Raw genomic sequence first — 27,932 nt, 5'->3', positions numbered from 1 at the left:
TTTATTTGTTTTTTTATTTATTTTTGTATTTTGACTCCTTTTTTTTTTACAACAATATGCCAACAAAACTGGAGCTGCGGGCCGGACTTTGGACACCTCTGTGTTAATATAATGTTTTATGCAAGGTCAGATAGTTTAGAAGATATGCAATTTTCCGGTCGAAATTGAAAGAACGAATACGTTTAGTAAGAAAGATGAAGTATTTTATTGATGCACATTATTTTCAGGCGTTCGCGGGCCATATAAAACGAAGTGGCGGAGTTTTTGACCCTGTTAGGGTAACAGGGCTGAGTAAAAACCCATGGACTAAAGTAGGAATTTTAACAAAAATGCTAATAAAATATTTGTAAATTATAGTTGGATAAGGAGTACCACAAATATGTAAGAAATATTTTATAGTGTATTTCATAATAAAGCCTAACTTAGATAAAGGGCAGGTGATAAATGTTTTTTTTAGTGTTCAATGCAATTCAAATTAAATCATATTTATTAAATGTACATTCAGGTCAATGTGCATTATACTTTGTTTAATAAATAAAAGAAAAAAATAAAAATTTTACAATTAATTTGATAATACATATTTACATCATACACATCGTTTGGAAATCTCATGTAAAAAATATACAACATAAAGTAGCAAGAAACATGTCAATAATGAATAAAGCCAAATATGTTCTAGACCAAAAATCACTTCATATTCTCTACTGCTCACTATTGTTACCATATCTGAGTTACTGTGTAGAAATATGGGGAAATAATTACAAAAGTACACTTCATTCACTAACAGTGTTACAAAAAAGATCAGTTAGAATATTACATAATGTTGGATATAGAGAACATACAAACCCTTTATTTATTGAATCAGAGATACTGAAATTCCATGGCAGTGAAATTGCAAACAGCTAAAATTATACACAAAGCAAATTATAACCTGCTACCCAAGAATATACAATTCTTCTAAACAAAAGAGGAGAAGTATAATCTTAGAGAAAAATGTAATTTAAAACATTTGTACGCACGTACAACACTTAAGACCTTCAGTATATCAATATGTGGAATTAAATTATGGAATGGATTAAGCAAAACAATCAAACAATGTACTAATATGATCCACTTCAAAAAACCCTTCAAACTTAAAGTGTTTACAAAGTACAAAAAAGAAGAACCAAGATAAACATTCTGAATTTATTCACCCATTCATTCTTTCATTCTCAAAATAATCTTACTTATCTCATCGTATGGAATAAAACTTACTTCACCAATTATTTATCTATTTATTTTTATTGTGATTACTTATGGAGTACATTGTGAATACATTGAGAACAGGAAGTGAACAAAAGTTTTAGCAACTGTTATGTAAAAGAAAAGGGGTAGGATTAAATAAACTCTGCTTCTTCCTACTCCTTTTCGAACATGTTGAAAAGAGAAACTGGAAATTGTGATGTATCATGTTGTATGCTTGCATGTTCCAAATAAACTTAAACTCAATTACTCAATTTAATGTTGTGCAATGGCCCCAGAAAATGCATTAATGTTCAGTTTAAATGCTAGAAATTAAGATTATAACAGCAGATAATAGTCACGAAGTGCATGACATCATAGCAATCCTTCCATTCATTTTCTACCACTTGTACCTCTCGGGGTGGGGGAGGGTGTGCTGGGTGGGAGAAGTTGCCACCTCATCGCCAACACAGATAGACAACATTCACTCACATTCGCACACACATATATGACTTTTTCCAAGATCCATTGCAGCACAGAAGTAAGCAGACTATACTGTAGTGTTATCCTCTCATCCTAAACATTCAGCGTGGAGTGGAAGACACTTTGCTGCCCCAAGCTGTGCTTGTTATCCTCTCAGGTGATGCATGCACGCATGAAGTGAAGGACAAATATCTCTTAGCAGAATGAGGGAGTCGACGGGGGCTGAGGGACTGAGACCTCTGCACCTCCCTCATGGCCATCTTCTGAACTGAACAGCTTCTCTCCAAGTGTGATGACGAGTCGTTGGCGTTCATGGACGAAGGGCCGCAATGCCGCTCCATTCTGGAAGAGGAGACAACTGAGACACCACCTGTGTTTAGAGTCACACTCCATCAATCTTGTTACAAACAGAACACATTAATACACAAATATTTTTTTAATATATTTTAGCTGACACAGAAAATTTTTATTTTTCTTCTTGCTAACCTCATATGTTTAAGGACACTTGTTTATGGAGATTTTTTTTTTTTTAATGGAACTACAAATGATGTATTTGTGACCAAAAATATATTTGTAGACAAAAATAATGGATTTGGAATAAACAATAAAAATAGTTTTGTTTTTTTTGTAACAAATGTTGGTTGCATAAAATTCTTCTGTTTACAATATTTTTTTATGTTTAAAAATAATTTTTGTGGTTACATACATTTTTGGAGGGTCACAAATCATTTTAATTATTTCTTTATTCCAAACCATTTTGTGGTCGCAATTTTTTTCACGGTCACAATCTTTTTGTGGTTGAAACAAATATTTGTAGTTCCTTTTTTTTTTTTTTTTTTTTCAGTGGTTAAGAATAATTTTTCTCGTTACAGTCTTTTTTTTATCTTATTTGAATTTTTTTTTACTTACAAATCACTTTTGTGGTTAGTCTTTTTTTGGTTACAATTTTTTTTTGCCATAAAGGTTTTTTTATTTAGATTTTTAATTTTTTTGATTGCAAATTATTTTTGCGGTTACAATTTAAAAAAAAATTCGGGTTACAATCTTTTTATTTTTTGCACATCTTTATTTTAATCTCTGAAACAATATCTTAAAAGCCTTTTATCTGTCAGTCTCCAATGATGGCGTGAACTTTGGGGTATATCTGCTGACTACTGCTGCCCTTTTTTTTGGTAGAAATGTTAAAATTTTTATTTCAAATCCTTTATTTTTGTTTGCAAATATTTTACTAGTTGCAAATCCATTTTTTGTTTAGTTGCATTAAAAGACTTGAATTTTTCCCCACACTTGTTGCTAGGCAGAATTTTCGAGGCAATTTGTCAATGATTTGTCAAATTTAGGGCAGGATTCACACAGCCGATATAAAAGCCAGGTTGTTCCTGTGTTCAATGTAGAGCACAAACAGGGAGGGCAGCTGTGGAGGCATTTCCTTGGCCATAACAGAGGTAAGACACCTCTAAATAAAAGGGTATCGTCAATGTTGTGTTGAAAGTACAGTAAGAAGGACAAGCCAGGTCGTTGAGTGAAAGCACACAAGAGTACAACAATATTTCTCTGTGGAGGGTGTAAAAAGTCAAGGAGAATGAATAAATGTCAAGCCAACATTCCCAACCTGATGGAAGAAAGGTGTTTGATGCTTGATGAGCAGGGAGGAAGTCGTCCATGTCCAAACTACGACTATTTCTCACTGCCTGGAGCGAGCGAAGGCTGGTCCGCAAGGTGGACTGTGTCCTGGCTGGTAAGTCAAATCAACAGACAGTTAACAATCATCAAATAGATTGTTGTCAAATTCACATAGCAATGGTGTCAATATTAATGCATGAAAAGAAAAGTGTGGTTTGGGAGCCATTTGCTGCCGAAAATTTGTCTAGAAATATAATTAAACAATTTCAGTATTAATAATATTTTCTTTAAAATAAATACATTTGTAATGTTTTTGGGGGGCATTTTTAAAATTATAAAAAATAATCAAAGTGCATCGTTTGATTTTTCAGAGTATTTTTTTTGGGCCGAAGGCCATGGATGGATGAATGAAGATATCTCTCTCTATATGTATATACACACACACATATATATACAGCCTATACAGTTCTATTTTGGTTTTAAACGACCATATGACATCCTCCCAATCCTCTGCTGTATCATCCATGTATCCAATTTGGTATAAAGTCAACTCGTCGTGTTTGGAGGAAGAAGAATAGTTAGTTGCATCCCAAGAACACCATACCTACTGTGAAGTATGGGGGTGGAAACATCATGCTTTGGGGCTGTTTTTCTGCTAAGGGGACAGGACGATTGATCCGTGTTAAGGAAAGAATGAATAAAATTCTTACAATGTCAATGGATTTTTTTTTCACATTCTGTCTCTCACAGTTGAAGTGTACGTATGATGAAAATTACAGACCTCTGTCATCATTTTAAGTGGGAGAACTTGCACAATCGGTGGCTGACTAAATACTTTTTTGCCCCACTGTACACATATACATACATACATACATATATACATACATACATATATACATATATATATATATATGTATATATATATATATATATAATAATAATATAATAATAATAATGGTCATAAAATTGATCATCAATATAACTAAATATTAAACGTATGTGAAAATTTCACTGTTACTTTGTTTATTTTGTGGCGACCTCCTTAAAGCTGTGTAATCAATCAGAAACATCAAGCAGTGAAAATGCACCAAACATGGACAAGTGTAGTGAGAGTGTTTTGTATGTGTCCCATCATGCATTGTAGTACATTTAAATGGGTGTAGTTGTAACAAATGTATGGTATACGTGTGGACATGTATTTCTAATACACACAAAGTTCAGTGAGCAGGTTGTATAATGTATGACCATGTGTGTTGAATTTTTATGTTGGGTGCAGTTTTTTGCGCCATGAGTGGGATATTTTTTTTTTTAAATTAGGTCATATAAATAAATGATGTATTGTGTATACTCCAAAGTACAAAACTGAAGATGCTGGCGGGCCAGAGTTTATACATCCATGGTCTAAATGTATTGTTTACCTCCATTCTGAGCTCTTTTGAGCAACTTGAACTGGGCGACTTGCTGGCGAAGTCTGACCTGTAATAACACACACACACACACACACACACACACACACACACACACACACACACACACACACACACACACACACACACACACACGAGTGTTAAATAAGTCAATGATAAATGACCACAAAATGAGAGTTAAGTGTTACTTGTGACTCGGAGCTACTTCCAGCTGAAGCCTGGTCCTGTCGTAAACCTGCAGCATGAACACACACCAAGGTCATCACTGACTGATAAAAACTGGTGATGTTTCAGTACAACTTTTTCACTTCTGATACGGTACTGATATTGGAGATTCAAGTATTGACCAATACGATTATAATCCGATGCAAATATCAGCACAAATCATACATACTTTTATTTTTTTTAGGTGTGGAATGTTAAAAAAGGTTTGATTCTTTTTACGTCAAAAAAAATTTAGTCCAATTAGTCAAACAGAGAACAATGGTAGATATGAAAAACACTAACCTATTTATAAGTAACCGTCTGGAATGGCCTTGTGGTGTTTTTCAGTTGAAATGTGTCACAACATGGCTTGGACATGGATTGTTTCTGCGACGCAGATGAGAATCAGCACGAGCGAGGCGTGGACGTGAGTACATGATATTTATTTAATAAACAAACAAACTACAAAAAGGCAAGCCAAGGACGCGCTCTGTGGCGGATAATAATGTATACTAAACTTAAAACAAAACAACACAATGGCATGACTATATACAAATAAACAAAATATACTATCTATGGCATAAACAACAAAACTTACTCGGCGTGGACCAAAACGAACAAGGCATGAAACAGATTATCGAGGTCGTGAAGGAGGTGCAGCATGGGTAGGGTGCGTGCGAGTGTGAAGATCCCAGAATGAAGACAAGAAAAAGAGTGACTTAAGTAGCCGTGATCATTAGTGAAAACAGGTGTGAGGCTGAGAACAAGGACGTGACATGACAGGTGAAAACTAATGAGTTGGCATGGAGGACGAAAACGAACCAGGAAGTGCCAAGACAGAACTTAAATGTCCAAAAAAATAAACATAACCTGACCAAAACCAAAATATAAACTTACAAGCGTGACAGAAATGGATTGGTATTTAGTTTTTTGCAGCCACCTTATGGTCACAATAATTCATCGAGTTAATGACGCAGTAAGTTGAATGATGCGGACACGTTTGTTACTAGATACCTTCCAATATGCTTCTTCCTTGGATACTTTGTAGATTGGGGTATGACGTTTCTTAACAGGAAAAGACAATAATTCTGCTTGTTTTCATGTTAACATTTCAATCAATCAATCAATCAATCAAAGTTTATTTATATCGCCCTAAATCACAAGTGTCTCAAAGGCTACAGCTGCTGAAACATACGAAAGACTGACCACTCTTGTAACAATAACAACGCATGCATATGGCGGTTAAACGCTTGAAAATATACCGACTTCATCTTCATTGACTTATCGAAAATCTGGCCAGGCCAATAGCTGCCATCTCCTTGTGGCCTATAGCCGAACATGTTTACCTTTTGTAAATGACTTCAATAAAATACAAAAAAAAAACCTTACTGCTTATTGGAGGACATTAAGATGTCCATTGGCTGTCCAACTTTTCCCAATACAGGCCTGCTTGTATTGGCGATTTTCAATAAAAGCTGTTACAATCCAATTTCAGACCGATATCCTACATCAATAACGTATCGGGACACCCACTAGTGAAACGTAGTGTTTTAGACTGCAATATTGGTCAACTAAGGACACTTATTACGTATGTCTAGCATGTGTGCTATTGTGTGCTGAGCTGTTGTGTAGCAGCTAGCTCCTAGTAGCCTACAGCCTATCATGTTAACGTTTTGTAAATGACTTGACTAAAATACAAAAAAACAAAACAAAGTTGTGTGCTTATTGGAGGACATTTACATGTTAACTGGCTGCACAGCTTTTCCCAAGTAAACATGCTGCAGGACTGCTTGTATCAAAATTTATGGATGCATGCCGATGTTATCCTCACTTTTTTGTTGATATCGGACCAAAATACAATATCAACATTGAACTGGGACAGTTTTCTGTTGATTTGTTTTATTCAAAATTCAGACCATTTTGTTCTGCATTTTTAATATTAGAGATAATTAAATTGGGCTTCACGGTGGAAGAGGGGTTAGTGCGTCTGCCTCACAATACGAAGTTCCTGCAGTCCTGCGTTCAAATCCAGGCTCGGGATCTTTCTGTGTGGAGTTTGCATGTTCTCCCCGTGAATGCGTGGGTTCCCTCCGGGTACTCAGGCTTCCTCCCACTTCCAAAGACATGCACCTGGGGATAGGTTGATTGGCAACACTAAATTGGCCCTAGTGTGTGAATGTGAGTGTGAATGTTGTCTGTCTATCTGTGTTGGCCCTGCGATGAGGTGGCGACTTGTCCAGGGTGTACCCCGCCTTCTGCCCGATTGTAGCTGAGATAGGCGCCAGCGCCCCCCCGCGACCCCGAAAGGGAATAAGCGGTAGAAAATGGATGGATGGATGGAGATAATTAAATTTGATCAAAAGACTAGAGAGTTGTCAAATTTAACCATGATTGAAAAGTAATTGAAAGGTTCATAATTGATGAGCCGCGGAGGATCGCTGGACCACGAATGGGACAAGCGGTAGAAAATGAATGGTTGGATAGATAATTGATGAGTGCAATCGTCTGTGGCTTCATGTCAATATTTGCTTGTACTTATTTGATTCCATCCATCCATTTTCCACTGCTTATTCCCTTCTGGGTCGCGGGGGGCGTTGGAGCCTATCTCAGCTATAATCGGGCGGAAGGCGGCGTACACCCTGGACAAGTCGATAACACAGATAGACCGACAACATTCACACTCACATTCACACACTACGGCCAATTTAGTGTTGCCAATCAACCTATCCCCAGGTGCATGTCTTTGGAAGTGGGAGGAAGCCGGAGTACCCGTAGGGAACCCACGCATTCATTGGGAGAACATGCAAACTCCACACGGAAAGATCCCGAGCCTGGGATTGAATGCAGGACTACTCAGGACCTTCGTATTGTGAGGCACATGCACTAACCCCTATTCCACCATGCTGCCCATGTCAATATTTGCCTGTACTTATCTGATTATATTATTTTGGATGGATGGATTATTATTATTATTAATTTTATATTGACTTTTTGTTGGTTACCTGTTAGGGGGAGAAAAAACAGAACATTCGACATGTGTTTAATTGTATTTCTGGACTGTATACGGCAACAGTCCAAAACTGCAGGGTTGTGTGTCATTCGCGAACAAACCAAATCTATTGACTGGCCCATTAACAGTAAAGGACTGGATTTGGACGTTGCAGTGATTTATCAAACCAAGACACACACAGCGGCGGCTTTGCCCACGTACAATTCCCTTGCAGTCAGCTTGAACTGCAGCTGGGACTGCTGCGCGAGCAATAAAGGCAATAGTAATAGTAATAGTATTAGTAAATGCTTTTATGTCTCCGGAACATCTGAAAAAATTGCTTTTGAGGTGAAAAACAAAAGTCACTCGGAGGAGTTGGAATCAACGGCAAGCTGTCAACACTGGATGGCATACTTACTGTCTTCTTGTATACGAGCCATGATGTGAACATCGGTGATGTCTTCCAGTTTGTAGTTGCTGCTTATGGCTTCATAGGTCACATCATTGTTTTCTGTTTAGACAAATACAGTGACTCCAACGTATATGTTTTTATGAATACGATACATGCTGCTACTACCTGAAGTGTAAGAGGTGTAGCGCACAGTGTTGACAGATGTGTACTGATCCCTCTGAGGTTGCCCTGCAGGCTGTCTGAAGAAGGCGCTTCGGCTTGAACCTACACAAGGATAACCGTCAGATGGGACGAGCCACAACAATGTAATGTGTGTTGCTTACTTTGGTTCAGCTTATTTGTCAGCAAACGACATGCAGCCTCCGTCTCAGGAGTCGGGTTATCCAGGACATGTCGACACCATCTGAGAGGAGACTCTACTGATGTTGCCGTTTCTGGAGACTCGTATAGCCTGCGAGTGATCAGTTTATGTGTTCAAGTCCTGACGTGATAGCAGCAAGTACAAGTACATATTTGAAATAGACAGTGATGGGAAAGCTACTTAAAAAATGTAGCAAGCTAAGCTACAATTTACTCTCGATTAAACATGCATTAAGCTACAGACCCCCAATTAACGGTATTTCTATCTATGGTCCCTCATGTATAATATTAATTTTAACGTAACTGAGAGTGTACAAATGGACCCAATAACAAAGTATCTATTTTAGTTGACCTTTTATCTGACTCACCTCTATAATGTTATTCATTTTCTCTGCCCACAGTAAAAAAAAAAAACGCAGCATACATGTATAGCTTGACAAAAACAACAATGACTTGTGTGTTGTTTGGGAACAGTTGGTAATGGTTATTTTCAGTAAAACCTTTCATGAACTCAACTCACCTTAATGTGTGTTCCTAAATTTGTGTTGGACGCTAGAGATGCGCAGTTTGCGGTCTCATCCGCGGAGTCCGCGGCTAAACCGTGGGTCGGGCGGGTGACATGACGAAAAAATAGATTTTAATTCGATTCGGGCGGGTGGCGGTTGAACCATCCGGAAATATTTGATATACATGGTTCTGAGATCGGTATCCTTTACCATTCAAAGAGACATTTAAGACCCGTGTCACAAAGCGAAGAAGACAATAGGAGACGCTAATATTCTCTAGAACGACTGCCGGCAGTCACCCAGTTAATAAGTATTAGGGCGTGCTATGAAGCCATTGGCTTTGTCGCCTTCTACAGCATGTACGATCTGCTTGTCAGTCTAGCAACATGTTGTGTGTGGCTTCCGCAGCAACACGCACACGACTGCAAGGCATACTGGGTGACACAGAGTACACTAATGGTTGCGATGTAAACAATTTTAACACTCTTACTAATATGCGCCACACTGTGAAGCCACACCAAACAAGATTGACAAAACACATTTCGGGAGAACTATTTTATACACGCTTTATCTTGCCTTTGATTGGTCATTCCGTAATGTTTCGCCCTAAACTTAGTCAATTGTGACTCATCATACGAACACCAACCAATCATCATGGATTTTCTAGCTATGTATGGATGATCTCATTCATCCAGATCATTGTGTTTTCTCCGTATTTGTTTGGCCTGGATTCGCAGTCCATTTTCTCTCATTGTAGCTTGTAGCTTTGATGTAAAATACCTCCCTACACGGGTCTAAAAGTATCTAAGTTACAGGAAAAGCTACACGTTCAAAAAGTAGTGAAACTGCCGCCAAGCTACTGGGAAATGTAGTTATTGCCCATCACAAGAAATAGACATACAGCTAATTTAAGTTTCCAGGGTACCTACCAACTCTCTTCATCTTCCACCTCATCCTTGATATCAAGAAGCTCCACTAAATCCAACACAGTGTGGGTTTTTTCACTCTCACCGTGATGCATTGCTCCCTCTTTGGCACCGCGAGGTACTTGGGATCCAAATTTCAAATAGTCAAGTCTCATCCTTGCATCCTTGGCAAATGAGCGAGAACTTTCGCACTTAACCACTGTTGGTTTGTCCCACACACGGGCAAGTTGCTCTGAAACAGGACAGTTTGAGCTGGTGTCATCGTAAGAATCAACATCCCAGTCACGCCTCATCAGGTCTTGGACTTCCATGACTTCCAGTTTCAGTCAAAAATGTGTTGCAACAATCTGGCTTCAAGCTCGTGACCCAGATTTCTAGAGCAAGGCTGTTAATTATAGAGCCTCAACAGACGGAATTAGAGAAGCATCACAAGATTATGTGGATTAAAGCACTGGTAGGTTGCTGCTAAGAAAAAAAAAACAATTTAATCACACAACAGGGAAGCTACTAGAATAAAACATGTTTTAATTGTAGTTTTCCTGCTCAAGAGTACATGCCTCATACTAAATTAACAATATTCCTGATTGCTGTAGAAGAAACAGACATGACACGGTTGTGAGTGGTTGAGCTTGTAGTGACCCCAGGATGCAGAGATAGACGACAACTTGCAAGTCGTTCGAATTTTGTAACAAGTATACATTTAAATTCATGTAGATTGGTCTTGAACTTCATTTGATTAAGCACACACACACACAAACACATATGCAGCACATATGCATCTTAAGCCATCCCTATGCCTGACTTTGTTTTGGGGACATTGATGCATGTTTTAGTATTTCTAAACATTTGCACAAGGCTGAAAGAAAAATGGCTCCAAATGTTACCCCAAGTTTAAGATGAGCTACGATAGCTGATAAAAGAATGGTACAATGGTCAAAGTTCTCAAAAGGAAGAACTAATCACAAATATGAATATTTTTTCAATTATAATGATAATAATTTTAATTAGCTACACATCCTTTTCACAAAATTCCCCTCATTGATGGGTGGGACAACACAAGTTTCTCTCTCTCCATCATTCCCCCTTTTTCTCCATGTACTGGCTTCACTAGGGTAAATATTTTCGGACTCATTGACCCATTGCAGGATTTTTCACCTGGGCTCACTTTTGCAAATGCTTTCTCATGTAGGCCATGGACAACACCTTTTTGGGCGTTAGACCAGCGCTGTAACATTTTGCCAGTGACCAGTTTTAAATAAATACTTGTGAAATTTTTCAGAAAACCCGACCTTTGACTGTTCAACGGCACAAAATAAAATAGTTTAATCAAACTGGGAAAAATAACTAAAGATTGCAAACAGCAGCCTAGTGCCGAGTGCATAAGAGCAGCAAGTCATGCAGCACAAGGGCAAACAGTGACAAGTGAACCAGAAATAATTTAAATAGGCCTAATTACCAATTAAACAGGTGAGCTGAAAGAAAAAGAAACAGAGAAAATGGAAGTGCTCACATATAGTAACTAACCAGGTGTTATGCACTATCAATCAATCAATCAATGTTTACTTATATAGCCCTAAATCACTAGTGTCTCAAAGGGCTGCACAAACCACTACGACATCCTCGGGCAAGGAAAACTCACACCCAGTGGGACATCGGTGACAATAATGACTATGAGAACGTGATACTGTGATACTGATGATACTGATGACTATGAGAACATATGAGAACATGATACTGTGAAAGATCAATCCATAATGGATCCAACACAGTCGCGAGAGTCCAGTCCAAAGCGGATCCAACACAGCAGCGAGAGTCCCGTTCACAGCGGAGCCAGCAGGAAACCATCCCAAGCGGAGGCTGATCAGCAGCGCAGAGATGTCCCCAGCCGATACACAGGCGAGCAGTACATGGCCACCGGATCGGACCGGACTCCCTCCACAAAGGAGAGTGGGACATAGAAGAAAAAGAAAAGAAACGGCAGATCAACTGGTCTAAAAAGGGAGTCTATTTAAAGGCTAGAGTATACAAATGAGTTTTAAGGTGAGACTTAAATGCTTCTACTGAGGTAGCATCTCGAACTGTTACCGGGAGGGCATTCCAGAGTACTGGAGCCCGAAATGAAAAAGCTCTACAGCCCGCAGACTTTTTTTGGGCTTTGGGGATCACTAATAAGCCGGAGTCCTTTGAACTAGGCAAAGGGAAGGACGTGACAGCAAGGCAGAACTGTGTTTTGAAGGTTTGTTTAAACCTTTAATGAATGTGTGGGATGTGTACGCTACCACTAATGAGTGAATGCAAACTATGTGTGGAATTAACCAATGTGAATTTACCAGAGGTTGCTGTCGGTTCATATTGGATGTATCGTTTGTCGAATCCAAAAATGGTGAGGCAAAGGGGTAGTCAGCGGGAAGGCAAGCAGTCGGGGGCTGGAGAGAGGCAATGATGTCAGGGTCCAAACAGTGGTCAAGGATCGAGGAAGGCAAGCAACAATCCGGAAGGTCATGGGGCAAGGACAAAATCACTGAAGACATCAGGTGAGATTGGCTACGTTCTGGCGAAGGCCTCTTGGCTTTGCTGTCTCTTTAAACTGCTCCCTCTTCATCAAGACCAAGTGTGCTGATGAGTGATTACCTGCAGGCTTGTTGCTGCGTGTGCGTGGGGCGCGAGCGGGGGCGTGTCCGAGCGAGCAGCCAGAGGAGGTACTGTGACAATCAGATGCAGGAGGGAAGCGGGTTCGAATCCGCGCAGTTACAGTACCCCCCCTTTGGCGAGGCACCCGACGAGCACCGGGTAGCATCAGGGTTGGCGCGGTACCCAAGACCTGTCCTCTGGTCCATAACCCTCCCAGTCAACCAGATACACAAGCCCCCTACCCTGTTGACAGACCCTGAGGATTTCTTTAACTGTCCAAACCTGATCTCCATTTTCCAGGAACCTAGAGGGAGGGGGGGCAGGGACAGGGGGAGACAGAGCGCTCTCCGCTACCGGTTTTATCTGTGAAACATGTACTACCGGGTGTCTCTTAACCGAGGGTGGGAGAGCCAGCTTGACAGCTACGGGATTAATTATAGAGATGATGGGGAATGGACCAACGTAACGGGGAGATAACTTCTTAGTCTACCAGATACACAAGCCCCCTACCCTGTCGACGGACCCTGAGGATTTCTTTAACCGTCCAAACCTGATCTCCATTTTCCAGGAACCTAGAGGGAGGGGGGGCAGGGACAGGGGGTGACAGAGCGCTCTCCGCTACCGGTTTTATTTGTGAAACATGTACTACTGGGTGTCTCTTAACCGAGGGTGGGAGAGCCAGCTTGACAGCTACGGGATTAATTATAGAGATGATGGGGAATGGACTAACGTAACGGGGAGCTAACTTCTTAGAAGGTACCTGAAGATTAAATTCCTTGGCCAATAACAAAACTTGTTGGCCTGGCACATCTTAGCAGAGGCCTTCTCCAAGGCTGCTCGAGCGGTTCTCCACACCCTCTGACACTTCCTTATGTGGGCCTTTGTAGAGGGCACAGCAATCTCAAATTCTTGCTGGGGAAACAAGGGAAACAAAGAACACTCAAAAGGTGACGTACCGGTAGCGGAGCTCCTCAAGGAGTTCTAGGAGTATTCCACCCAAGGAAGGAACTTGCTCCAGGTAGTGGGCTTCTTGCTGGCGACACAGCGGCGCATGGTCTCCACGCTCTGGTTTGCCCTCTCAGCCTGCCCGTTGCTCTGGGGGTGGTTTCCCGAGGTGAGACTGACCGAGGCCCAATCCCCTTACAAAAGGGTCTCCAGACTTGTGAAGAAAACTGCGGGACACAATGTCTACCGGGATACAATGCAATTTGATGACATGAAGGGTGAGGAGGTCAGCCGTCTCCGTAACAGAAATTAGTTTGCCAAGAGGAATGAAATGGGCTGCTTTGGAGAATCGGTCTACAATGGTTAGTATGGTAGTGTTACCTCTGGAGGCTGGAAATCCTGTGATGAAATCCAAGGCGATGTGTGACCACGGGCGGGCAGGGATGGGGAGCGGGTGAAAGAGACCAGCTGGGGACGTGTGTGATACCTGGCTGCGGGCACAAGAAGAAAATGTTGCGATAAACCCACGCGTGTCTCTGGCCATGGAAGGCCACCAGAAGCATCTACAGAGCAGTGAAAGGGTTCGTTGGAATCCAGGATGGCACGAAAATAGGCTAGAGTGGCCCCAATCCAGGACTCTGGATCGCAGTTCCTGATGGACAAAGAGGTTGTTGGGTGGTCCACCCCCAGGACCTGGATTGGAGCGCAGTGCACTTTTTACCTGGTTCCTCCACTTTCCAATAAATCATCCCCACGATGCGAGAAGGAGGAAGAATGGGAACATCCACTGGGTGCACAGAAGGTTCCTCCTTAAACACTCTGGAGAGAGCGTCCGCCTTAGCATTCTTGGACCCGGGTCTGAAAGACAGCAAGTAGTCGAAGCGGGTGGAGAATTGTTGCCATCTTGCCTGTCGATTATTCAGCCTCATGGCAGAGCGGATGTGAAGGCGATTGCTGTGGTCAGTCAGGATCTGGAACTGGTGACGAGCCCCCTCCAACCAGTGTCTCCATTCAGCAAGAGCTTTGTGGACCACCAACAGTTCTCTGTTCCCAGCGTCATAGTTTCGCTCTGCCAGGGATAGGCGTCTGGAAAAAAATGCAACTGGGTGAATGAGATTGTCAATCTTTGAGCATTGAGAAAGTACAGCACCAATCCCGGAGTCTGAAGAGTCCACCTCCACGAAAAAGGCAACGTCCAAGTCAGGGTGGACGAGGACAGGGGGGAGATGAATCTCCTCTTCAGTTCTTCGAAAGCCTTGTTAGCAGTTTGAGACTAGACAAAAATACCTTTAGGAGAGGTGAGGGCATGGAATGGTGCGACAATCCGGCTGAAGTCCCGGATGAAGCGTCGGTAAAATCCAGCGAAACCGAGAAATCTCCGCAACCCTGTTCAAGAAGAAGGCTGAGGCCAATCCACAACAGCATCCACTTTCCTGGGGTTGGCTCTGATGTGTCCCTTCTCTACTACAAAATCGAGGAATTCCACAGAAGAGGTGTGAAAGTTGCACTTCTCGGCCTTGACAAATAGCCGGTTGTCCAGAAGTCTCTGGAGTACGAGTCTAACATGTTCCTGGTGTTCAGCCAAACTCTGGGAAAAAATCAGAATGTCATCAATGTAAACAACGACAAATTTATCAAGCATGTCACGCAGAATGTCATTGACGAGGGCCTGAAAAACAGCCGGGGCGTTCGTGAGACCAAAGAGCATGACCCAGTATTCAAAGTGCTCCAGGTGGGTGTTGAATGCCGTCTTCTACTCGTCCCCCTCCTTAATCCACACAAGATGATAGGCGTTCCGGAGATCCAATTTAGAGAAGATGGTGGCTGGTGCCAATGGTTCAAAGGATGAGTTGAGAAGAAGCAGTGGGTACTTGTTCTTAATAGTAATGTTGTTAACATGACGGTAGTCGATGGAAGGCCTGAGTGAACCTCCTTCTTGGATACAAAGAAAAATCCAGCTGCCAGTGGAGACTTGGATGAAGTGATGATTCCCGAAGCTAGACCCTCTGTGATGTATGTCTTCATGGCTTCTTTGTCGGGGAGTGACAGATTATAAAGCCGGCTGGCAGGTAGTTTAGCCTCCGGGAGTAGCTCAATAGCACAATCGTATCGTCTATGCGGGGGTAGACCCTGTGCTTGCTCCTTGTTGAAAACCTCCGCTAGGTCAAGGTAACAGGCAGGTAAACGGGACAGATCCGTCTCGTGGTAGCGATACTGGGGACGTGGACCGGAGGGGAGGCAGCCCTAAGACAGTTAGCGTGGCAGGATGTGCTCCACGCTAAGATCCTGCCAGAAGACCAAGAGATGTTGGGGTCATGTTGACGGAGCCAAGATCTTCCCAGCACTTGCGGGGCGACGGGGGTCTCCAGCACCCAAAGACTGAGGGTCTCGCTGTGGTTTCCTGAAATGTTCATGGTAATGGGTCGGTACAAAACCCGATGAGTCCCAAAGGACGTCCGTCCAGGGCTTGAGCAGGAAGTGACCTGCTCAGGGTGACCAGGGGAATGCCCATCTTTTGGGCAAATTTGTAGTCCAGGAGACTCTCATCTGCCCCAGAGTCCAAATAAGCTTCTGCTTGGGTGGATTTAGAGCCCCACGCTAGCGTAGCGGGTACCACAAAGTCGGGGTTCCCTTATCTTGGGGAAAAGATGCATGGCTCACCAGGACCCCCTCACCTGATGAACATGGTCTTTTTGGTTTAGCTGGACAAAAACGAAGGATATGTCCAGATAGACCACAGTAAAGACAAAGGCGTAGTCTGAACCTTCTCCCTCAATGGTCAGCCGGGTCCTTCCCAACTTCTCAGTTGTCAGCATGGTGGTTGGAGCAATATGTGGTGGGGCTGGTGCCTCAAAAGTGGGTAGCAGTTGAGGCCGGGTACTGACCCTTGTGGGTGTCAGATTACCACTATAACTTAAACCCTATCTGTACAAAATAAGAGAGGAAATGACACTGTCAAAAGTGATAATTGTAAGGACAAAATATTCATGTTGGAAAACACTTGCTCCACGGACACGTCCTCAGACTTGTCAACTATTCCTGATTCTGCGGAAGACTCCAGGAAATTTCCTCTCTCTACCGACATCCCGCCTGAATTTGTAACTTCAGTCGGGATGTCTCCTTGATTCTGCTGTTTTTGAGTGCATAAAAAATATTGTAGCTTTTTCCCGGATTGAATGACCCCAAAATTCTGCGACTCCCTGCAGTAGCAGTGTTGAAGACCTCTGGTGCAGACTACTAGTTGTCAATAGATGTCAATCAATATGAGTGTGAGTAAGGCTTGTGCAAAATTTGGAATTTCAATTCAATTTATTTGAAGAATTGGAAATCTGAATTAAATGGAGTCCGCCACACAGGGTATGGAATTAAAATCACAGGAAGTGGAATTAATTTCAATTAATCAATCAATCAATTATTATTTATATAGCCCTAAATCACAAGTGTCTCAAAGGGCTGCACAAGCCATAACAACATCCTCGGTTCAGAGCCCACATAAGGGCAAGGAAAAACTCACAGCTCGGTGGGATGTCAACGTGAATGACTATGAGAAACTTTGGAGAGGACCGCAGATGTGGGTGACCAGAATTGATCTGCAATTCAGATCAATTCCTTGTAGACAAGTAACATGAAGCATTTGAGTAAAATTTAACAAATGCTTTGGCCTATATACTTTAAAATGCCAAAATTCAATACAAAATTTCTAAACTTGAAATGTACTTTCCATCACTTTCTATTATTTTAAAGTAACAATATCCTTGATTTTTAGTTTCATATCACCAAAATTGACAACAACGTTAGCGCGCTAACAATTAGCATGATAGCAATATTCAATCTGTTTTATAGAAGTTTATTTTATTCCTAACTGTCGATAAAAAGTATTTGTGTGCATGAGGATCAAAGTCATAAAATTTCTAGGAAATATGTTAAACAATCATGTAGATTATAGAATATACTGTAAAGCAGTGATTGTCATTTTTTTTTTCACCAAGTGCCACCTCAGAAAACACTTGGCTCTCCAAGTACCACCCTGATGACCAACATTAAAATACAGTATCGTAGTAGACCTAAGTATTCATCAAAACAAGGCAAATGTTTTATTCAGTATAGTGTAACATTACACACGGTTTGAACAGCATTACTGCGTTTGAATATAGGAAAATTAAACTGTTACATTACAATATTTAATCAAGTGATTTTCGGGCATACCACTGCGTACAACGTGGTACCCATACCACAGTTTGAGAATCCCAGCTGAAAAAGCATATTGTATTTCCTTGAATTGACGCCGGAGCGCTAATTAATTTAAAACATCTTCTCACTCCTGCGCTTACCAAAGGCATGCGGTAAAAGTAAGCATGCACTAATTATTTTAAAACCTCTTCTCACTCCGGCACTTACCAAAGGCATACAGTAAAATTTGAGTGTGATGTAAGCTTGGACCTTAAATCCTACTGAATAGCTCTTAATCTTCTTCCCCTTATGCGATTTCAAATTACCGGTATTGAAATCAGCCTCCTCCATTTTGAAAATGATGACAGGGGAAGTGTCACTCGTGATGTCACAAGTTTGACCAGGCGGTAATACTAACCATGCGTTAATTATTTTGGGAAGCGAGTTTGACCCGGCAGTATTTCAAGGCAGGCGCATACTATATGCTCTGCGGCAATTCAAGGAAATACGCTAATTTCAGAACAAAATCGATCTATTGAAATTTAAATTTTTCAATTCCAATTGGAAGTTTTTCTTCCTGTTTGCAACCTCAATTCAAACTCCAATCAAATCTCAATTCATTTGAACCAAAACCACATTATAAAAAAGTGTATCTACCTTCCTGATGGTAGTGTCCGCTATCAAAGCAATACATTGTTCGGGTTATAATGAGTGTTTATAATGTGTTTAAAATAGCAACAGTAAAACCTCAGGTGTTATTAAGGCGTGTCATAATTTAGCAAATAAACAAAAGGCATCTACTTACCGGCTCAATGACGTCATAGCAAACAAAACATGAGGGAGGAGTCTCTGTGCTGCACCTGCGCCCTGTTTCCCTTTTGGCCCCGCCCCCACTTGCCCGTTTTCTCTCTATGGCCCCTCAACTTGTTACGGCACTCTTTCCTAGCAGCATAACTTGGAGAGCAGCGCCACGGTGTGCCTCAGAGAACAGCTTCCGGAGTAAATGTGTAGGATGTGGAACCATTAATCGAGGAGAAAAGTTCCACCTGTGACGCGGGGGGTGGAATTGAATATGAAGGACGACGGGGGAAGAGGCGAACTCGGCAACCCGGCTTTGGCCAACGTCACCCAGGTAGAGTTGTTGTTGGTGTTCTCTCCTGAAATATTGCTTATTTTTAAGGATAAAAGTTCATACGTTGGAAGTGTGCTCGCCGGGTGCCGCGCTCACACAGCAAAACCAAAGTAGGGAAATTAGTGGTCAAACCTGTCCGTTTAGTTTCCTCGCTACGAGAGATCGAGACAAATATGTCTATCTACCTCATCGCTTCCAGGATAGAGTGCACTGTTCTAGTATTTCATGTTTATTTGTATGAATAATAGTTGTTGTGTTGTTCACATTCAGGTATATACTTGTCCAGGGTGTACGCCGCCTTCCGCCCGAATGTAGCTGAGCTATAGCTCCAGCACCCCTGTCACCCCAAAAGGGACAAGCGGTAGAAGATGGATGGATGGATTTATTGTCGTACAGTCAAGCTTTTGTTTAAGTATTTTGCACTGCTGATATCATTTTACTCAAACAAATATATACAATTCCAGGATGTAAGAAATCATTTTACCATTTTGTGGATGTTGTTGAATTTCTAAATGTCATGTTGTTCACAAATACGTGTGTTAAAACCATTTTTTGTTTGCTTCAATTGTTATCCTATCTTTTGTTCTTATGATTTTACAAATTGAAGGCAAAAATCAAAAAGTAGTTCATCCATGAATTGGTTAACGTGGACCCTGACTTAAACAAGTTGAAAAACTTATTCGGGTGTTACCATTTAGTGGTCAATTGTACAGAATATGTACTGTACTGTGCAATCTACTAATAAAAGTTTCAATCAATCAATCCATCCATCCATTCATTTTCTACCGCTGGTCCCTTTTGCGGTCAAGGGGGGTGCTGGAGCCTATTCGATCTGCACACGGGCGGAAGGCAGGGTACAGCCTGGACAAGTCACCATCTCAACGCATGGTCAACACAGATAGACAACATTCACAATCACAAAAAGCGTGTGATTGCCATTGCCGAATAACGACCTTTCATGTCGATCACAAACGCCAATCTCCTGTGGTTGACACTATGTTTATTTTTTAGTCCCCCTGGCTGACAAGTGGCTAGTGTGGAATAGAAAACCGAATAAACTACAATTGTTTTGTCTTGTCCATAGTGTTTCTATGTTTTATGGTCTCTAACTTTTATGTTGTTGACTTGTAGAATTCAACACATTCGAACGGATATGCCCAAAATGGCCTAAGCCATACAACTGTATCCCAGGACCAGCGTGAATCTGAAGTCCAAAGTCCATTGCCCGTCCCAAACGAGATTGCCCAAAGGGGGCAATGGGGTGGGAAATATGAGTTCCTGCTCTCCTGCCTGGGATACTGTGTGGGATTAGGGAACGTGTGGCGGTTCCCCTACCTCTGCTATCGCAACGGAGGAGGTAAGAGGTTTCCTAGCATGTTTGCAGGCCTCACATACCTGTATGTGTATAATACTGTAAAGTATGTCTTCGAACGAGACACTCTTTGTTCTGGGTGTAGTTTCTGCTCGTGTTCATCTTGGCTGGCAGCCTGTCATGCTTTCCACTATGGTGATTGATCACAAGTCATCTACTAATTAAATAAGTATCGTACTTTCTTTGATGTGTCTGATCGCTTATACAACTTCACATAGATAATAACATTTTGCCACTTGAGTACATTCTACAGCCAAAAAAACACACAGAGCCACTGGAACACAACCTAATAATATCAAATATGTAAAAAGTGTCAGAATTTGGCCTTTCCAAAGATATGCTCAATTTTGATTGACACTGTCAGCCCAGCATTAGTTGTGAAGGAACAATGACAGAAGAGTAAATAATCAAAGTTGTGAAGGAATGTAAATCCAAGACTTAAACTGATTGTAACATAATTGATATGGTAGTGATAAAAAGGTTCTTGAAGAGATTTCAGAAAATGTAACATATTAGCAACTTATTATTTCAAACAGGCAAATTCCCAAACATAATGAAAATGGCAAAAGTTGTACAGTTTTATAAGACTGGAGACAAACACTAGTTTAGAAACTACAGACCTGTTTCCTTGCTTCCACAGTTTTCTGAAATCATTTTAAAATTGTTGAACAACAGATTGGACAAATTCATGAATAAATGCTGAAAACTCATTGACCTACAATACAGACACAGAGTCAGCATCGATGGCATTAGTCAAAAGAACGGAAGAGATTACCATTGTAATGGATGGCAAATAGTGTACAGCTGCAGTGTTTATGGATCTAACAAAAGCATGTAATAATTACCCATAACATTTCAATTAACACATTTAGAACGATATGGCATCTAATGGCTGGTCTTAAAATGGATAAGAAGTTACTTAATTAACCGGAAGCTATACATGAACCTAGGCAAACACATCTCCTCTGCTAAGTATATCCTGCGGAGCACCACACAGATCAATACTGGGTCCAGAATTTTTCAATTACTAAATAAACAATAATTGTAAATTTACAAAGGACTTCAAGTTTGTACTATTTGCAGATTCCACAGCTGGGTTTTATTCAATAGAGACCACACAAAGCTAATACAAATAATTACAGAATAATTAAACAAATTAAAGACATGGTTTGACAATAACAGACTATCCTTGAATCTCAGTAAAACTAAAATAATGATTTTCAGTAACAGCAGAAGAAGAAGTCATACACAAATACAATTAGACGGAGTAGACATTGAAAGGGTAAAAAAAACATTTTTTGGGCATAGTAATAGATTATAAAAGGAATTGGAATCCTATTTTAGAAATATACAAAATAAGTTTTTAGTTTGTTTTTTTCAGTTTTTAGCTTATTTTAAATATGCTTACAATATAACTACAATGTAATGCATCACATATTTTCAGTTGATTAATTTCAGCACATCTGTGAAGGAATAGGAAAATCAGAGCTTAGGTAGCGGGAAACATTTCAATAATGAATAAAGCTAAATATGTTCTGGACCAAAAATCACTCACGCATGTGAGTTGTTGTGTAGAAATATGGGGAAATAACTACAAAAGCACACTTCTATCACTAACTGTGTTACAAAAAAGATCAGTTAGAATAATACATAACGTTGGCTATCGACATACTTGCCAACCCTCCCGGATTTTCCGGGACACTACCGAAATTCAGCACCTCTCCCGAAAACCTCCCGGAAGAAATTTTCTCCCAAAAATCTCCCCGAATTCAGCGGAGCTGGAGGCCACACCCCCTCCAGCTTCATGCGGACCTGAGTGGGGACAGCCTGTTTTCACGTCCGCTTTCCCACTATTTAAACAGCTTGCCTGCCCGATCACGTTACAACATCTACGGATTTTAATAAAAAACTGCACACACAAGGAGACGAAGAAGAAGAGGGAGGAAGTTACATCCATGGCGACGCCGTCTGTAATAGAGTGATTCTATGTTTTTTGTTGCCATCTTCTGGTGAATGTTGGCTATAGCGTTATGGGGTTGCTTTTTGATTGGCCAACGATTTACGTGGTGTTGCGCACCTGACGGCAAGTGACTCTCGCCAGTACGCAAATGGCAGAAAAAAGGTTACTCAAATAGTGAAAGGTAAGTGTTGTTTTTTTTAGTAACCAGCAAGCACACTACAGTTAGTAGAACAACTGTATTTGTATTTGATAGGTGCCGTCTGAAATTCAACTATTTCTTTTGTTTGTATACTGTATTAATAAGATAAATATATATAGCTAGAATTCACTGAAAGTCAAATATTTCGTTATATATATATGAAATACTTGAGTTGGTGAATTGTAGCTGTAAATATACTCCTCCCCTCTTAACCACGCCCCCCACCCCCCACCTCCTGAAATCGGAGGTCTCAAGGTTGGCAAGAATGGCTATCGAAGACTGTATTTATTGAATCAATAAAAAAATTATTAAATGATTTTGTGCATTTGCAAAACGCTAAAGATATGTACAAAACAAACTATAACCTGCTTACAAGAATACACATCAATTCTTCTTAGCACTTAAGACCTAGTTAGCATATCAATATGTGAAGCTAAAAAATGAAATGGACTAAGGTAATAAGTCAAAACAATGTACAATATGATCCAGTTTAAGAAACTGTTCAAATTCAAAGTTTTTACAAAGTATAAAAAAGAAGAATCCTGATAAATATTTTGACCCTCATTGAAAAATAAGATAATCTTATTCATCTCATTATGTAAATCATAATTTACTTGACTATTTATTTAATTAAAACTGTATTTGTTTAGGGAATTAACATTTATTTACTTACTCCTTTTATTAATTTATATATTCACTGTTATGTTTCAGATTGAGTATAAACAAAGAAATTGCTATGAAAAAAAAAGGGGTAGGATTAAATAAGCACTGTTTCTTCCTACTCCTTTTCAGACATGCTGTAATGAGATACTGGAAACCTAATGAATCGAATTGTAATTGTATGCATGTTCAAAATAAACTGACATCATAACCATAACAGTAGCTCACTGGGGGCCAACTACAATAATAACAGAGTTAAACTATTACCCCAATTACAAACGCTGACCATTATTATCTTTTGATGGAGCCTTTCTCACTAGATTATGGATACTTATAGTGTAGCTGCTTAGTATAATTGGCAACCTACTCAGACTCACCCTGCTTGTGGTTTCCTCGTCCTGATCTCCTTGTACTCTTTCAGGTGTTTTTCTTATCCCTTATTTCCTCATGGTCTTCGTTATTGGTGTTCCGCTCTTCCTCATGGAGCTCTCTCTAGGACAGTATGGAGCAGCCGGACCCATCACCGTGTGGAAATGCTGTCCTCTGCTAAAAGGTGATGACCACTTCTTCTACGAGTTAAGTCAGAGTCACCAACACTCTAAGTCTATTCGATATACACTCTATTTGCCAATATAAGGTCTTTATTTTTGTCACCCATCCTTTACTCTCATGCTAATTAAATATACTGCAGTTACGTGTTACTGTAGTTGTTTTAAAAATAATACTTGATACAGAAAGTATTTTAGTGTTAATATACTACATCAAATTGCATATGTGGTAAACTGTGGACAAATAGGTATAGGTGTTTGTTCCATTTCATAGCAATGTTAAACATGAATACTCCCCAGGTAAGATATCGGATTTTTGTTATGTGAAAAAAATACCAGAAAGCATTTATTTTCTAAATCTGACATTATTTGTACAATACGTTTAGAAATATGAAAACATATGATATGCAAATAGCTCCATAACTACATGTAAACTGTATAAGTGAAAAAATATATTTAATATTTAAATTTTGCAAGAGCTAAGAGTTTCATTATTGAATATGTTCTGTCTGGTTTGATGAATCTCAGCGAAACGTTATTGTAAAAATTCCTCTAATTGTTCTGGCAAAATAAGTGTTGCCACAGGCAGGGACCGATTTACCATTAGGCAAACACAGGCAGTTGCCAGGGGCCTCAGGATTTCCAAGGGCCTTCAAAAGTTTCATTAAAAAATATTTTATTTAGACTACGTTTACACTGCAGGCAACAGTGGCCTAAATTTGATTTTTTTAATCTGATTTTTCCAGTTGACTGTTTAATCTTCATCAGACTCCAGTGTAAACGGGCACAGGCACCAATGTTGCCTTGACATCACTTGCATGCGCACTTCGATTAAGGAAGTTGACCGGGAGGAAGTCGCAACACCTTAAAAAATTTGTGTTTTTTTACGTGAAAGTAAATTAAAATAATATAATGTATGTATGGATGAAAATAGTGCAGTATTTTTGGGAGAGTTGTCATATTTTAATGCCTATTAAGTGAGGACACATGGACATCTACGGGAGCTTTATTTTTCAACTTACATGTACTGTAAGCAAATGCGCCACAGCGTCAATTCCAGTCCTTTAACAATCGCTATTTCTTTGGATTTAAAATACATATTCATATATTACATATAGCCGATTATTTGCGCACTTTTGACAAGTGATGCAACGAAAATGTTGTCGTCTTAATTAACCTTTGCTCACCGAAACAGGATGTTTTAACGAAATATCCACTTCCGCTGGCGAGTGTGTCTTTCCCAGCGCACACAAATGACGTAGCTAGCCCAAAGCTGACGAAAAAGTCATATACGAGTCGCATTCAGGTCGCATTGTGTTTACACTGAAATCTTTTTTGAAAAGATCAGATTCCAATCAGATTCGGGACTACCTCCTAATGTGGTCTGAATCTGATGCCAAAAGTTCAGACTTGATGCACTTTGGAGCGTTTAGACTGACAAAAAAACAGATCTGTGTCACTTGAAGGTAAAAATCAGATTTGGTGTGCAGTGTAAACGGGGCTAAAATTTTCTTCTGGTAAGACAGAGTGCAAGCTCAGCAGAAAGGAAGGATAGCTGACAGAAACTTCAGGGGCACTTTTTTATCGACAACAGTCTTGCCTCTCCTTCAAACACAAGCCAGCAGGTCTACAGGTCTCTTTTTCCCACCAGTCACACATTTCCGGTCTTCAAAAAAATGGCACTGCGCGTCACACGCGGTCCTTGCTGACAAAAGCAAATATTGGCAAATAATCCAACTATGCAATGGAATAGATCCCCCGTGCTTTGTCAAAAAAAGATTTGTCGAGTGATATCAAGGATTATCCATCGGTGGAATTCCCAGACATATCAAGCTATCTTGTGCGGCAACGTCGTTTTATACAAGAAAACCGATGAAAACTTGGAAAAGCATGGATGTCTACAACTGCTTTGTGTGTGGCTGGGTCAAGAAAATTGGTATCAACTCTCTCCCGGATAAATATACATCGTTTTTGCTCAGGTTAGGTTGCATTTCATGGCCGGCTCTACGCAGTGGCAAGAGGGGGCAGAGCCCCCTTAAATAAATGTCTTGTCCCCTTAAATCTAAATTTGAGAAAGCAATTTTTAATAAACTCACAAAATTACTACATTACAAGTTGACAAAATTGCACTAGCGGAAAAATCCGCCGAAAAAGGGACACACACGATATAGTAGTGTCGGCTTCCCTCTCATCCTTCCCTCCGCTGTGCGTGTATTCACCATTCCACAGGCTGCGCAGCAGACACACACCCGCACACACCCCTCAGCCCTCAGTAAACATCCAATCACTGTTGCAGTTTGAAAGTAAAAGAAAAGGAAATGTTGTCTACATTTATCATATACTAGTTAGGATGGGTGTATTTGTGTAGTCTTATCTGTCATAAACACGTTTATCGTCGCGGACTTTCGGTGCTACGGAGTTCCTTTTTTTTTTTTTTTTACAACTTGACGAGAGCAGTGACAGCGGAGGCTCTGAGCAGCAGTGGTTTGGAAGGCAGACAGCCTCCACTGTCCTAGTAACAAGCTACAAGTCATTTATGATGCTGTTAATGACGGTAAAATGAAACATATCCTGCTTAGCAGTCCTCCTCTGCTGTCCTCTGTTCAGAGCAGAGTCCCTAGCAACGGCCCGTTTTACGTAGCAACGGTCTGACAATCGACTGCTGGAATTCTTTTTCTGTTGTTTTTCTTGTAATTCTTCTTAGTCAACCTTTAATGTTTCAATCTACATTTTGTAATAAACAAATTATAAGTTTGATTTGATATGACCAAGACACCTAAAAACAAAAACACTGCCGTTTTCATCAATTTACAAGCAAGTGGGCAAGACACATACATTGGAGTGAATGAATTTTGTGCCCAGATGAGTGCCCACGTCCACTGCATGTGACAAACTGAAGACAAGTGACCTGTGTCTGACAGACCCCTACGTAAAGCCCCGCCCCAGGCTGTAGTCCTGTACTGTTGTTGTTTTTCTTCATGTAATCACAGCGGGTTTTTTCTGTTGTTGTTCAAGCTTACTTATTTTCTGCTCCAGCTTCCAGCAGCTCACAAAGAGAAAGTTAATGCTCTGTAATGCATCCATTTTTCAGAGCATTTAAAAAGTCTAGTCCTGCTCCTGCATGTAGTAGTAGCAATGATGCTACTGCTAGTACATCAGGGACAGCAGCTAGCAATACCGCACCTTTAGCACCAGCAAGCACTGTTTCTCCTGCACCAGCTCCCTCCGTCCCCCCAACAAGCGCTCCCCCAAAACAGCCTGCTCAGCTACCCAGTGACTTAAATGGCAACGCACCATCTCAGCCAATACTGGGTGGTTACCCAAAGCGTGCATTTGGTACAACATTAAGATCATTCAATCCTGCCTGGTACTGCACACGACCATGGCTAGAGTATTCTGTGGTGCGGGACACCTGCTTCTGTTTCCCCTGTCGGAAATATGGGAGCGCTGGTAATGAGAGGGATGTTGTTTTTACCTTAACTGGTTTTACCTTAACGGGCTTCACGGTGGCAGAGGGGTTAGTGCGTCTGCCTCACAATACGAAGGTCCTGCCGTCCTGGGTTCAAATCCAGGCTCGTGATCTTTCTGTGTGGAGTTTTCATGTTCTCCCCGTGAATGCGTGGGTTCCCTCTGGGTACTCCGGCTTCCTCCCACTTCCAAAGACATGCACCTGGGGATAGGTTGATTGGCAACACTAAATTGGCCTTAGTGTGTGAATGTTGTCTGTCTATCTGTGTTGGCCCTGCGATGAGGTGGCGACTTGTCCAGGGTGTACCCCGCCTTCCGCCCGATTGTAGCTGAGATAGGCGCCAGCGCCCCCCGCAAACCCACAAGGGAATAAGCAGTAGAAAATGGATGGATGGATGGATGGATGGTTTTAACAACTGGAAAGCAGCACTTGATCGAGACAAGGGGCTACAGAGGCATGTGTCCAGCCACAACCATGTGCATGCTTCAACTGTATGGACTCAGCACAAAAGCAGAGAGGTTACAGGGGGAACTGTTGACTCCCTGCTGGTTGGTAAAACACAACTTGAAAAAAAAACATTACTATGTCAAGAGTGTGGGCAGTGCTGTTAAGTTTCTCTATGTAAATGAGTTGGGGCTCCGTGGGACTGCAGAAACTTTGAGGCATGATGCAGCTGACCATGACATTGCTTCAGG

General features: G+C 40.9%; 2 protein-coding genes across 6 annotated transcripts in view; one reads left to right on the top strand and one right to left on the bottom strand.

The window, feature by feature from the left end:
* Positions 1–1,217: 1,217 nt before the first annotated feature.
* LOC133551219 (SLAIN motif-containing protein-like) lies at positions 1,218–19,158 on the bottom strand. 5 transcript variants are annotated; one of them, XM_061897700.1, is made up of 9 exons: positions 13,543–13,662; positions 10,155–13,354; positions 8,683–8,810; positions 8,525–8,623; positions 8,366–8,458; positions 4,943–4,989; positions 4,746–4,803; positions 3,317–3,439; positions 1,218–2,074 (listed from the first exon to the last, which is right to left on the bottom strand). In XM_061897700.1, exons 2-9 carry the CDS (start codon positions 10,460–10,462, stop codon positions 1,806–1,808), a joined length of 1,125 nt encoding a protein of 374 aa, XP_061753684.1. In that variant the 5' UTR covers positions 10,463–13,354; positions 13,543–13,662; the 3' UTR covers positions 1,218–1,805. The 5 variants fall into 5 exon arrangements, with proteins under 5 accessions (XP_061753684.1, XP_061753687.1, XP_061753683.1 ...); XM_061897703.1 differs by lacking the exons at positions 10,155–13,354; positions 13,543–13,662 and adding an exon at positions 18,703–19,158; XM_061897699.1 differs by lacking the exon at positions 13,543–13,662 and having other exon boundaries at positions 10,155–13,534.
* Positions 18,784–27,932, top strand: part of slc6a7 (solute carrier family 6 member 7) — a 22,448-nt gene continuing 13,299 nt past the window's right edge. Inside the window, exons 1-3 of the mRNA XM_061897698.1 lie at positions 18,784–19,029; positions 20,161–20,386; positions 23,642–23,773. Coding sequence (XP_061753682.1) covers positions 18,970–19,029; positions 20,161–20,386; positions 23,642–23,773 — 418 coding nt within the window. The 5' untranslated portion in view covers positions 18,784–18,969. The remainder of the gene's footprint in view (positions 19,030–20,160; positions 20,387–23,641; positions 23,774–27,932) is intronic.

The sequence above is a fragment of the Nerophis ophidion genome, linkage group LG04, assembly GCF_033978795.1.
Source record: "Nerophis ophidion isolate RoL-2023_Sa linkage group LG04, RoL_Noph_v1.0, whole genome shotgun sequence".
NCBI lineage: Eukaryota > Metazoa > Chordata > Actinopteri > Syngnathiformes > Syngnathidae > Nerophis > Nerophis ophidion.
This window is presented reverse-complemented; position numbering and strand designations above follow the sequence as displayed.